General features: G+C 41.6%; 1 protein-coding gene across 1 annotated transcript in view; it reads right to left on the bottom strand.

Moving 5' to 3' along the window:
• EPDR1 (ependymin related 1) overlaps nucleotides 1-14,694 on the bottom strand; it is a 224,728-nt gene that overhangs the window by 109,061 nt on the left and 100,973 nt on the right. The window contains exon 2 of the mRNA XM_069613271.1: nucleotides 12,229-12,437. Coding sequence (XP_069469372.1) covers nucleotides 12,229-12,437 — 209 coding nt within the window. The remainder of the gene's footprint in view (nucleotides 1-12,228; nucleotides 12,438-14,694) is intronic.

Below are 14,694 nucleotides of genomic sequence, written 5' to 3'. Positions count from 1 at the left end.
AAGCGGCAGATTTACCACCAGGAGGTAAATCCTCTACTTCACTGCCAAAATTGTAGTACAGTGTTGCAGTAATGTGGCAGTAATGGAATTACCACTCTGTTACCGCCGTTTATTACTGCACAGCTGCACTTGTAATGAGGCCTCAAGATTTGTTCCTTGAAATTCTTTTTGCAGATGTATGCATGTTGACGGAAACACGATTCAAGTAATAAGATTATTGCCTACGCGAGCAGAGCAAGATCACAGATAGAAACAAAGTTTAATGAATGTGAAAAGACACTATTCACCACTGTATTGGCATTACAACCCTTTTGTCCAATTCTTCAGGGAGAGCGGTTGATTATTGAGACTGCAATTCAGCCTTTACAGTTTTTGCAAAGTAAGCAAATCAGAAAATATCTATCCCAATCAAGGATTACCACGTGGGTCTTAGCATTAGCATAAGGATTCCCCATGGAGGCGAGTTATGGACAGGATTAGAAGAATGCTGCTGCTGAAGGATTAGCATAATTACATGATTGTGCATTCCTGCATGGGCCTTGAGGGCACTGCACTTAAGCTGTTTCATTCATAGATGACACTGGTCCCAATGTGCACTGGTTCAGTCTACTCAATCTTTTGTAGTCTTGTTTCCCATGGAGTTCCACAGGGCTCAATTTTATCCCCCATTTCTTTCAATCCGTATGCTGCACTCCTGGACATATTGTTTGTAAGGATGCTATCAGCATGCATCAATAGGCCGATGACACACAACGTTGCCTTCATGAATCATCGTCATATGACATTTATAACCTTAAGGACTGATTGATATTGAGAAATAGATGGTTTAAGCAAGCCTTGATTTAAATTCACAGAAAACTGCCCTCTCTTTGCTTCACCAAGGCAGGACTATCATATTCAACTCTTGTTGGCCCTTTCACAGAGGACGGTATTTTTCGTTATATTGCCTCCACTGCCTAATCACTTGGCTTTTGGCTCGATTTAAAGTTATTTTTAAAATGTCACATTGATCAAAAAGCTAAGACAGCTAATTCTCAATGTACCCTCCTCCGTAAGATCCGACTTTATTTTCCACCAAATATTTTTGCACTGTTGATCAAGCACTGTTTTTTCCCCTTGTGGATGTGTATTGCTATCATATGGGAGTAGCTAAATGTGCCCTTCGGCCACTCAGATCAGTTATTCATTCCACTACTTGGTTGATGCTGGGAAATGTCGTACCTCTTCCCCGGGCTGCATTGGCAACTAGCTTCTATTGCCTACAAAGTGGTTGTCTTACACAAACCCCTAGCCTTCCTTGTTGATAATTTCTGGGGGTACCAGAATCCCCTGTAGTAAAAACCTTCAGGGACGGGTACACACACGTGCACACACACACGTGCACGCACACACACACGTGCTCACACACACATACACACACTTACTTGCCGAGAGTCAATTGTCACTAACCAGTGGCAAGTGCACATTTTTCACCCTGTTACTACCACTACAGCTCCTTGCACATTGTCACCTAAATTCTCACTGGGATTTATAAATAATTCCAAACCCTTCAACCAATCAACATCTAGCCTCTCACCACATATCATAATCCAACACTTACTGTATTGACTGTGCTTAATGTTGCAATAACTAGGTCATAATGTATGCTTAATGACTTTCCCTTAAAGTTGCAATAGGTAGGGCACTATACATGCTCCATCTACAGCAATGTATAAAAGAAAGGCAAACATCTACTAGGTCACGTCAGTAGCGGTTTAACCTTTTACAAATGTAAGTAACATGACATAACACACCAGAAAGGTTTACAGTAATCCAACGTGGAATTCACCGGACATTCCGAATATCCCAAGTGAAGCATGAAAAACATCACATCGTCAAGATTCAGCAATATGATTACTCCTTTTATCCAAAGCATAGAAGCATAACCTTCATTTTTTGGATGTCCATTCTTTATCAATTGAGTTCTTTATTGCATCACACACAGTACTGAAATGAGACCAAGTGGTTCAACGGAGCATAACATAACTTCTCGGGGACCAGGCCATCAAGGTCAGTGAGATCAAGGAATGGTGATGAACAGTCCCTTCTGCTGTCACAGGTCTTATTAAAATTTTGGCATATTTAACACCATTTTGCTTAGAGCTATGCACCGAAACTGGTGGGGCCACAATCTATTATAATCATATGGGCTTTACAACTCAGTTTAGACTTCTGCAAATCCAATTTCATTCAAATAGGGGGATTGCATAGTGGGGGTATAAGGGTATACCGTTATAGATACCGTAAACAGCTTAATTGAACTATAATAACCGTCACATTGTTTATACCGGTATACCGTTTTAGGGCCTGCAGCTATTAAGTGAGCTTTTGAATCTGATTTGGAAAGGCTGCAGTAAGCAAATTCTGCACATTCTGGATCTTGCACTGTGGGATGTGGCGTTTGGCAGCCAAGAGCATAGGGAAAGTAAGGCCAAATTAGTAAATACAGCTTTGATGCTGTGACTGCTCTTTCTCTGTGATCAGAAGAGTCGGGTTAAAGATCAGCCGATTTGTAGTTTTCCCACAAATTGAAAGATGGGGAACTACACATCCCAGAATTCAAAGGGAGGAATGAACTGGTTGCCCTTCTGATGCATGTCTACAAAAAATGTTAGCTATGGAGACTGTATGAACACTGAGCCTATCAGTGCTTTGTGCTAGTATATAAACTGCCCCCGCACCCCCACTGTCCTCCGTGTAGATTTACACATTGGCACTAGAGTTGTTGCTTCGCTTGATCCTTCACCTACCTTCTGCATATGGCACTGGACTCAAGCAGGCAGGACGATTCTACATTCAATTTGAAGTATCCAGAGCAATGGGGGTGAGATATTTCTCGGGTCTATCCTCGATTTGTGACACCAGCCATGAAAGCATTCCTCCGTCTCCACTCACATGACAAAGGTCCTAATGCGCTCAGACCTGTGGAAAATGGTATTGGTGGGGCTGTGGTGATGTGGTGGTCTAGGCCATATTTGTGCCGATATGTATTTTAACTTTGCCACTTTCTTCAAGAAGGTAAATGAACATGTATTGCAAGAATCAAGAAAGAAATCAACAGGGCCCACTGAACGCTGTCCTCTTAGGGTTACATGGTCAGTGGTGACTCCAACATCAGACCTTTATAATACACCCGGCAGATGGTAAACAAGCTACAGTAATTTGATCAATATGCAACCTTTCGGTGAGTTTGTGTTGGCTATGACATGTTGACAAAAGAAACACGACGAGATGGGCTTTCAGACCTCACATGAGTGACTTTTCTCCCTTTAATGGGATAAAGCGTTATCAAAACAAACTTTAATGACTGATCGGAGCGAGGGGTCATGATGCCCATGCCATGTGGTTCCAAAATAATGCAGGTTGAGGCCAATTTTCAAAGCGATGACCTGTGACTGAGCAGCAAGCTCATTGCTCAAAATGTGCATTTTAACACTTCCACTAGTCACTCTTTCATTCAAGGCGATCAACGAGTGAGCACCATGAAAGACCAAATCTGCAGCTGCCTTAGATTCCTGGAGGATCTGCTAAAAATGTGCAGAGACAAGGTTTCAAAATGCTGACGTTTTATGACCTTTAAGAAAATATTTGTTAAGATTAGTTAACTCCACCTGCTATACCGCAATAACCATGATACTACCGTCATTTAGCAAGAAGATTGCCATAAAACCAATACCGTGACACCCCTAATGCATAGTGCAATTTCCCTGCACATCTTACGAAAAACCATTGCACAGAGTGCCCTGGCAATACCCAACCAAGACAACAATTAACATCGGTTTTAGAGGGGAGTAGATGCATCGTTTTAATGACCCGTAGTTGAAATGACACTAGACAGATACACTCAAATGTCTTAATGGCCACCTTTCTGAGAGGCAACATGAAGTACTCTGCTGGTTCAGATGCAATTTCAATCGAAATCTGCTTTATGATGCAAATCAGGGAAACTTTCCTCTGGCAAAAAGAAGATTTAAAAAATAACACCCACTTCAGTCCCAATGTTAAAGGGTAAATATTTGTCCCCCAGTATCATTCCTCATAAATTTGAAGAAGATTACAAGGAAGGAGACAAGTCAGACTCACTATATTGCGAGATCCCACAACCCCAGCTAACTTGCAGGAAAATCATAACTAAGAAAATAAATCAACTTGAAAAATGCAAGATTAGAGCGAAGCACACCTGTCAACAAAAGGAATGTTAATTTAACGGCAATAAAAAAAATATCAACTTAATCAAGAGTACACCATTTTCATTATTGTGGGCCTCATTCCGAGTTTGAGTATAAATCTGACACACTTGGACACATTTACTGTTTCCACTACCATACCAGGAAGAATTACCAAACAGTAATTCCTCCAACAAACGGTGGAATTACTTCTGAGTAGAAATAATGTCACCCGGAAAAAAGGGGAAGATTAGCAATGAAAATCTCTAAAAACAGAATCCATTGAAAATCAGCTGTAGAGACACAGACTTGTACTTTTGTGATAGAACCCACCCCCTCATCTCCGACATATTGGATGAAGGACAAGAATACGCTATGCATGACACCTAGGAATCATTCCAATACCGCATCAGGCGTATGAGAGATGTTATCCATTCAGACAACTGTACCGAATGTACCCTCGAACTGAAGGGGTAGCAGGAGATTTGCAGACACCACTGAATACCGAAGAGCTGTAAAAGAAATCTGACGAGTGCAAAATGATGCCAGAAGGAGAAGACACCGAGGAAACAAGAGTAAGCCTTCATGCCTGCAAGAGAGAAGAAACCATATTTACATCAAATTTAACATTTTAACTGCCATGGGTTTTCCCCCCAGTGCCAAGGCCTTTTTTGGTGATTTCGGTATTTCACCATGCAAAGCCTTCTAACATTTTCTCCTTCATTAACCCCTTAAGTGCCAAGGATGAGCTATCTCGTCCGTTGCACTGGGGAGGTAATCCCAAGGACGAGATACTTCGTCCTTGGCACTTAAAAGTAACCAGATGAGTAGTAAAAGTATACACACAGAAAAGCAAGGTATATGAGTCACATAGAAGCTTGCTGCAGTAGAAAATCTAACATGGGTAAAGCGGCCATGTGGAAAAGATGGTCGCCGGCTCTGAATAATAGTAAGCAAAAAGCTTGAAGAAGAGAGACCAGGGCTGCAGAGCTGTCAGTCGATGGAAATTGATTTGTACACCAACAAAGGATAGCTGTTGGACAGAGATCAAGGATGCCACAGCAAGAAGCAAATGGAAAGTACAAAGGGAGTCAACGAGGATAAGCAATATACGCAGGGCATATTTCTCTTAGATTAAGTAAATGAGCGAACATTTGCGAATGCCAAGTATTGAACAATTAAAGATGCAGAAAGCATATCTGAGACTGAGCAACCAAGTCTCTAGAGGTCGTAGAGGGTCATGGCACCCAGCAAAATGGAATCAAATAGCACTAAATAGAAAGGTAAAATGGCCAAAATCATGGTATCTTCACACATGGTGCAAGACCAGAAAACAAGGCCTATTCATAAGCTCAAGGCAAAAGTAATCATGTGCTTTAACACCCCTTAAAGTTCCAGAGAAGAGAACATCCAGCAAGGTCAAGTACAAAGAAGAAGCCTTGGCTGAAGGCTTGGCTGATGAGAGATGGTAGACTAATTGGTCTGAAGTTGTTCTCTGCATCTGGGCTTAGTTTTGCTAAAATGCTGCTAACAAGCCACATGTCCAAGGTTGGGAGAAAATGCCAACCAATCAAAGGGTCTATGCAATGGCGAGTACACATGGTTGCAGGGGCCAACATGCTGTTGTTATGCTGTTATAATCTGTATTATACGTAATTAGAGGGACGTTCAAGGCATGCCTGCCAGATGTGGGCCAATCAATGATGATGCTAACACTAGAAACTATGAGTAGAAATGTTCCCCTAACCAATCATCCCTCCGACCAATAGGTTTTATTAATTGCCACGTAGGATGACGTCATAGCTGACGGACATCGACGAAAAAAGCCTTTGTATAATCAAAATATTGCAGAGTATGTGGACAAGTGGCAAATAAAAGAGGAGGGGCCGTATTGCATGTATTATTTATATATATATATATATATATATATATATATATATATATATATATATATATATATAGAGAGAGAGAGAGAGAGAGAGAGAGAGAGAGAGAACGTAACTGGATTTATTAGGGAAAAGGAGAATACCTCGATACCTGTCCTCAAGGAGTGAGAAGGGACCGCACCAAACTCTGAGACAGAGTATTATTTAAGGGATTCCTGTGGCTACAGCCAAAGAAGTGCGCGCAACACACTCCAGAATGGAGTAAAATAGAGATGAGATATGTCTATCAGGAGAAATAGACACGACGATCATAGAAAAAGTATGCACACGTGTTTGAGGGTTTGAAATAATATCACTGTAAAAAATATACAAAATTTAACAAAAGTTAGTAGACCTTAACAAAAGTTAGTAGACCTTTAGAGAAGTAAGCGGTTGGCTGAAATCAAACCTAGGAGGGTAATATTTGAGAGAAAATTGAATAAATTAAGATTCTTAAAATTATCAAAAATAACAGAATAGTATGAATTGATAAAAACTATAAATGAAGAGATAACATGGATATTGTTGTATAGGCTTGGAAATTGTTTGAAGAAATAGTTTTTTTTGGGAAATGGGTGACGTTTGATGGTGCTGGCCTAAAATGATTGTTGTAGTGTGATTAAATAAATAATAAACAAAATAATCCAGTAAGTATTGACAGCTAAAAACAACTTGTCATTATCGGGGACACTCCCCTTTTACATCTATGAAGGACATTACCAAGATACTCACCTAAAATTAGTAAGTACTACGCTGAGTGGGTAAAAGGCACGACTATCAAAACACTCATGCCATGGCTTCAAAAAGGCTTGTTATCAAAAACATTACTGTGAAACATGACAACATACTTACATGCTACATATACAGGAAAGAAGCTACAGAAAATGTTTTAGAACTATAGAAGATGTATCGGAGTGAGAGAGAAGATCCATAAAGAGGAGGACGTAACACCCTCAGCTCCTCTTCCTCCTTCTAAAAATAATAGCACTACGGAAGATATCAGAGAATCTATCATCTAAAGGAGGTAAAAGCAGTGGCATGGTATGTTAATCCAATATACACACCTCCCGTTTATAATAGTGAAGACAGCATGGAAGAAAGTAAGAATAAAGAATGTAAATATATGTCCACACGCGACGAGCACAAAGAGGGTGACGAGAGAAGGGGCAGACAGACAGAAATAGAATAGGAAGTCAGGAGACAAAAAAGAGAGAAAGACACAGTAAGTGGGATGACAATAGTACAAAACAAGTCAATGGGAGGACAGATAATACTTACATTAGATGGAAAGGGCATTGACAATGTTAAAGAGGGAGAAAAAAGAGAGGATAGAGAAAAGAACGAGAAAGGGCATACAAGGAAGAGAAAGAATGAGATAGGAAATGAAAGGAAGAACAGAGAAGGTATAAAGAACAGAAAAAGAGAGAATAAAAGAAAAGAAACATAAAGAAATAGAAGACCAAAGATTGAAAGAGCGTAGGTTGCAAAGAAGGGCGAGAAGAAGAGACTAGAGAGATGAGAAGAAGGGAAGAAGAAATGAGAAGGAGTATGGGACAAAGAGATGATGAAATAGACCATATTGTTAATAGAAGTATGATACCCTTTGAAGCACAAGAGCGATGGTAAGAAGAGAGGATCATAACAGCCCCGCAGGGAGCTGCAAAGGATACCGAGCATACAGACATGGGCCGATGAGCATGAGGCAGAAGGCATGGGGAAAAGCACTGGGGATCTATATAGACAAATCAGAGAGAAGGGTGGTTACAAGGCTATGGAGAGCGTCGCAGGATCTCCACCAAAGGAAACGGGAGATAGACAGCGGAAAACGTGTTGATGGACGAGCATAGAACGCTGCCCCTAAGTAGACTAGATCTTGATGATGAGGAAAGGGATCCAATGCCAGTTGGGGAATAATGATGTCAGACGAAGAGAGGGAGGAGAATGAGAAAGCACGAAGAGAAGGAGCATGTGCTTTTTTCAATAGATCCGAACATAGAGAGAGGGGTAAAGTGGCCAAATTTAGAAAACCCAAAAGAAAAAACACCAGAACCTATACCATATTCTGAATGACCACCAGCACCGTCGCGTAGTGCAGGGATATGTCCCTGCCTTATGTAAGCAGGTTAAGATCACTGCCAGGAAGAAGACGAACGGGCAAAACTAGCCCCACATGGAAAGCAAGTGTAGGGTGATATGATTTTGGACAAGGACTTACGCAATTTCTGTTATTAGAGAAAGGGTGAGGACAACCACAATATATTCCGTGACCACAAATGAACCAATAAAATTTGAAATGTAAATGATCTAGTTTGACTGCGGGTGCAGAAAAATTGATTCAGGAATGACAGTAGCAGTGGGTGATGTAAAATGCCCACTAACAGCCATTCTAGGGGAGTGAGCTGATGCCATTTGGAGAAGAACAGGGTATGCAAGTGTAACAGGACAGTGCACAACACATGGCAGAGCGCCATTTAATATTTGTAGAGCAGAAATAAGGAGGGCGCTTAGAGTACAGTATCCTGACACATCAGACATGGGTGCGATTATGACTAGGAAAATTGGAGAATGTTAGGAAAGATTCCCATTTATGTGAAGTTTTCCCTCCAGTTGTGTACCCCTCCCCCCCCCCCAACTTTTTGCAGCTGTTTTACACCCTAGTCTGACTTTGCCAGAGGAGCAAAGCCTTCAGCTGCACTCCCCTCGGCTTTTCGCTCACTTTATTATGGGGAAACTGACATGCCCTTAAAGACAGTCAGTACTGGTATACTTTGCTTCCCTTAGTCTTTGTCAATGTTGCAACTTTTCTGCAACATGTTGCAAGTGCACAATGTACCTTACAGTATAGTGCACTTGGGTCTCCCTGTCATTTCTAAAGGCCCTAGATACTGTAGAAGGATTTTTTTTAGGAGAAGTGCAGATGTGCCTTGGCCAGGGCTAGTGGCAGCTTACCTTTTCTCATATGTTTAACCTTTCCTGCCAGGTAAACAACATTTACTGTGTTTGGCACGAAGAGGTGGCCTGGCTCCAAAATGACCATGCCACGAGGTTCTTTGTCCTGTCCTTTGGTCATCTTGTCCCTTCACCTTCCCCAGGTCGAGCCGACCCGGGTCAGTCCTTATTTGGGCATGCATTCTCCTGCCAAACGCCAAGCTTTCGCAGGCTTCTGCATGCCTTGTGTGTGTGCTTCCAGGATGTGGGTTGGACTGTCTGGTTCCAATACACATGCTGGATGCCAGAGAGTCGGGAATGCCTGGGACCACTGTGATCCATGATTGGTCCACTTATGGATTGCGTGTCTGTGAGCAGATCTCCAATTAGGTCCTCTTTGTTTTGGCGCAAAGGAGAGTCTGGATAAGAGAAGGCTCCAAACACCCATACTATGTCTATCTCTTGAGTTCTCACTGAACGAAGGATAGGTCCAAGTATCCTGAAACTAAGAAGCCGAGTCAAACAACTGCTGGTGACCTGCTGGAAGGTTTGGTACCCTGAGCACGCTGTCGTCCCGCTGGACCCCTCTACATCTGATCGAACTAGAAGGTCTGCAAAGACGCTTTGACCCATTGGAATAGTGGGACTAACTATTCTCGGCACCTTCATCAAACCCTTCAAGTAAGCCTTCTTGAAGTGTCCCTGGGACAACCAGTGGGCTGACCAGCTTGTGCAGGACGTTTGCTCTGATAGCGGCGCTGTTTCGAGCAGGCCCTCGAAACTTGGTACATCGTAAGCTCAGTGTTTACGGTACTCTCACACCGAATTTCGTACACTTGGCGTTCCCAGGTCTGGAGTAAAGAGAGAGCGCCCGAACCGGAGTACACACAGTTACCGTATCACACAGCCGTTGTGACAAACATTGCAGGTGCATTGCAGCTGTGCCCCTCTGTGCCCTGATGCCTGCTACAGTGAAACTGGCCCGATTGATCCACCAGGAGCGGAGAAATTGCCACTGTTCCGTTTGGGAATCAATGCTGTAACTTTGTTGCTGAAAGCTGCACAGGTGCAGAATTGCCGCACTTGAACCTGCAACCGAAGTGGACCCGACTGCCGAAGTTTGGTCTGGAGTGCGCCAGGGGTTGGTGAGTAATTGCAATCCTTACCGTTGCACATCCATCAATTTTTACGCACGAGAGGCTCTCCTTTCCACAGATAGCCTGAGCTATCGAACTATTCCCAACTCCTGGAACTTGTTCTGCACTCTCGGGGAGACCCTCCACAAATAGTGGGAACCTATTCTGCATCACCTTTCCCACCTTCCTGAGCTGCTACAGACCCTACTAGAGACCCCGTTTCCGCCCATCTGCACTACCACGTGGGCCAGCATTGGAAGTACATTTGAGCAATAGGCTCACCTCTTCTTAGGGACTGGACTGCCTTTCAGTTAGGATTGGGATTACTGCAGAACTGCCTAAAGACTCTTTGCACCACCTGCTTCCTTCCCTTTTCTAGGTTGTGGACCCATTTCGTGCATTAATCCTTTAGGCCACTTGGTCTTGTATATATGTATTTTAGTAGGATTGTGTTGGTTTAAAAGTATTGAAATGCAAGTATTGTGTTGGTGTTGAAACTCAAAGGCCTTGAATACATGGATTTGTATATATATATATTTATATATATATATATATATACACATATACACACACCTGTCTGGGAGTGATTTGTAAGTGTCCTTTACTCTGTGTGCTCATTGAGGTCTTTCAGTCACCCTCTACCCTCCTGAGACCTAGTCTTGACCACCGCCAATGCTACCTTGATTGGTCTGGCTTGTCCAGAAGGTTACCCTGTTCCAAGAAACTAGGCTGGCCTTTTGAACTTCTGCCCACCAGATCAGAGTTCAGAAATCCATCTTAACAAATTGGTGTACAGCGGTGGGATAGGACTGAACATATCCAGTGTTGCACACTAGTGAAGGCATTTCAGATTACCCCCACCCAGGACACATAGGAACCTAGTAGTGATAACTGTAAAGGCCATACCACAGACCTATCTAAAATTATGGAAACAGTTACCAACATAACTTTAAATGAATCATGGAATGGCAAAAGTTGCAACTTGATGCCATAACCACTGATGAGAGTGCAGAAGGAGGTGGAGCTGCTTCCACTGACATACCTGGCACCCTGAGCCCACTGTCACCCCGCTGGACCCCTCTGCATCTGATCGAACTAGAAGGTCTGTGAAGACGCTTCGACCCACTGGAATAGTGTGACTAACTATTCTTGGGCACCTTCATCAAACCCTACAAGTAAGCCTTCTCAGAAGTGTTCCTAGGCCAACCAGTGCCATTGTTGGCTGAAGGGTGCTGTACAAGACCACATACCTTATCTGTTAGTGGTCAGATCTCAGGAACTGTTAGAATATTTTTTTCCCTTTAGGATCACATTACTCACCACTGATTCCTATGACAGTAAGTCTTGAGCTTATCGTATGTATTTAGACTTCTAACGTAAATGCCTCTTGCCAGACATTCTCAAATTAATCACTGTGGAAATACATTATATAGTACTGTGGCAATACATTATATAGTACTGCATGTCGTTCCACTTCCCAAACTCCTTCACCAAACTTCCTGTCATGCCTCACTACCAAAGGTGAACAAGAAAGATCAGAGAATATCAGTTTTGCTTTGGCAGTGATGGGAAACAGAATAAAGGAATGGGAGGTACCTTGTGTAGTCAATTCTTTGAAACTATATAGACCACCATTCTCACCACAGCTGTTTGCATTTGATTGCCCCATTTATTTTTTAGTGCAGTAGTGCGTCTTTCCACTGATCGCATGTCTGTGTTCTGGGGATAATCTCCTCCCAAGAATGAAACCAATATCAAAAGGTGTATTAGGGGAGTCGGTGGGGGAGGACTGGTTTAAAAATACTACAGGAGTTAACATTTAAAAATAACAATATTTTTGTTTCTGGTAAAAATATAAACTGCATATAAACTGCATATATTTCTGTTGAGATCACCATAAGCGTGTTTGCACTTTCTAAGTTAGCAATGCAATTTGGCATTAGTCCTAAGTTTAATATTCGATTTATAAGACACTCCCATGCCCTGATATATACTATAATTCAGCACAATGCAATGACACCATATTTAACTTACATTTTCTGGCTGATTTCCTGTCTGACCATTCTTGAACAGTTATCTGATCTCCGGGTCCTCCGATATAATGCTGGTCTTCATAGGTCGAATTACTAGGAATATCATAAGGATCCCATTCTTCGGTCAAAGCTAGTTTTGAACACAATTGTGTAACCTGTTCAATCTGGAACATCACTGCATCTTGATAGAGATAAATGTATTCAAAGAATCTGCAAAAAGGGTAAAGCAAAAGCATCAAAAACTCTCCATTTAGTTATTTTTGAACACATCTATGTTGAAAAAAAAGCGATTAACCAAATTCCTAAGGCCCATGTGTTAAGACTGTCATGGAGTCTCTATTGACACTTTGCGTTTTCTTTAGCTCTTAAAACATTATTCTATTTTTTGTTTAAAGGGGGAATGTTTGTTAAATCGTTTGGATTTATACTAAGAACATTTTAAAGTTGTCTTTTTGTAAAGAAGGAGTACATCTTAAGTATTTGGGAAGCTGATGGTGAAAGGGAATCATGAAATCTCATGGTAGACAAGATAAACTATACTCATTTTTACCAAGATCCCAATTTGCAGAGAAATGCAGTTACTCGTTGCAGAGCTTTTCCTAGTTACCATACTCCTTCCTGTTGCTTACTTATTCGCAATCTTGTATGCCCGAGAGAGAACAACTTAATTTGTTAATAAACCATGATGATAAAGACGGCGATAAAAGCTATTCCATTCACACAATTGCCTGCCTGCATGTATAACTTATACCTGCTCAACTTCTGCTCATTCGATTCAAAGAGCACTGTTTTTGGAAGGCACGGAGGGCAGGATTTCTGCATCGCCTTCACTCTGAAATGCACTTCAATGTATCCAGTTGAAACAGCTTAGGTGCTGAACCACAATTGGGTCAAAAGGACGCAGGGTGAACTCTTGAGGCCAGATCATAATAATGTAGTCTGTTTATGCTATATGATTAAGATGCAAGCAAGAAAGATACACAGTAGTACAATAAGAATGATGGACTCTATAGTGCTACGTCTGTGGCAGGATTGATGGTTTATTGAGCAAATGCTTTGGACCCAGAAACAATAGGTGAAAATGCATAGTGGGGGTTCAAACCTTAGGGACCCCTTTTCCACCTGCCCACTGTTAACTAACAACATTGAATAATACACCAGGACCAGTGTGGCCTACCACACTCGTTTCTGTGATAAGCATAATATTAAAGTAGTAGTCAATAATAAAATCATTAATAAGAGGGGTCTTCCCCACAGCAATGCATGACTTTAAGAAAACAATTAGTTTCTGTGGTCGAGCGGGTGCCAATGTCCGGATTGTTATCAAGAGTGAGAGTTCACTGATTGCGCTCCTCTCGCAAAAGTCACATGGCCAGCAAAGCGTCACTTTGATCCGGGCCATGCAATTTAACAGCAGATAGAATACTGTAATGAATAATTCAGATTAAATACAGGAAGGGCAATGCCAATTTACAGACCAACAGGCATATATCAAACTCTGCAACAATGTGTCACCCCTACTGAAGAAAATCTTGATTCATTCTTTGTAAGACTGGAATATCAAAATCCTAATCCCAGTGGTATCACAAATTTCGTTTACGGTTGTGTTAATCTTATATCTTCTACCCAGAATACAAAAACCCAGATTATTCCCTCCATGCATACCAATTCCTTCAGGCATTGGATCACTGACAGAAAAATCTAAGTACATTGACTAATTTTTATAATATTCTACCGTTAGGCACAATGGATATGATGGACATACTTAATAGAATCTCTAATATCAATTGGCAATCCGAAACTGATATTGGACATGCTGGACGTGAGATCTTTAAACACAGCAATCAGATGCAAGCAAAACTGCTCCTGAGGCAAGGATTATACCATAAAAGTCAACAAAATGGCAAACCAATTCCAGGAAAGAGGGTTTTGAAGTAATACTCTTAAACTAGGGCCAGAGGAAGCTAGATAAACAGGGACTCCTGGCTGAAACCAAAACCAAACGCTTCCACAGAAAACATCAGGTTTATCACTACCTACAGTAAACACACAAAGGACCAAGGGTGGGTGTAACCTGTACACAGTCCCTAATATTTTCACACAACAGACAGTACAGGTAGAGTTTCTCGATTCATTTTTTTATTTTGTGATCATTTCCAAACTAACTGGTCCTCCAAACATACTAAGCCCTCACTGTGGGATCTGTCCCTAGACATCAGTGGTGAGCCGCCTATCTAAGGTGAAGAGACAGAGAGGCTGACCCTATTGCTGCAAGTTATATTTAAAAGACCCAATGGGACACTTTGCGCTGTGCCCAGAGTGTTTCTAACGAGAACCACAATTATTTTATTTGTCCTGTTTCATAGAACTCAAGTATTCTAAAAACATAAAATAATTTTTCTTGTGCATGTAAACCATGCACGTCTTTAACTAGGGTGTCCCATAATTAGTGGAAGATACCTAGACT

Source organism: Ambystoma mexicanum, chromosome 5p (assembly GCF_040938575.1).
Source record: "Ambystoma mexicanum isolate Mex_15411 chromosome 5p, UKY_AmexF1_1, whole genome shotgun sequence".
NCBI classification, from domain to species: Eukaryota; Metazoa; Chordata; class Amphibia; order Caudata; family Ambystomatidae; genus Ambystoma; species Ambystoma mexicanum.
This window is presented reverse-complemented; position numbering and strand designations above follow the sequence as displayed.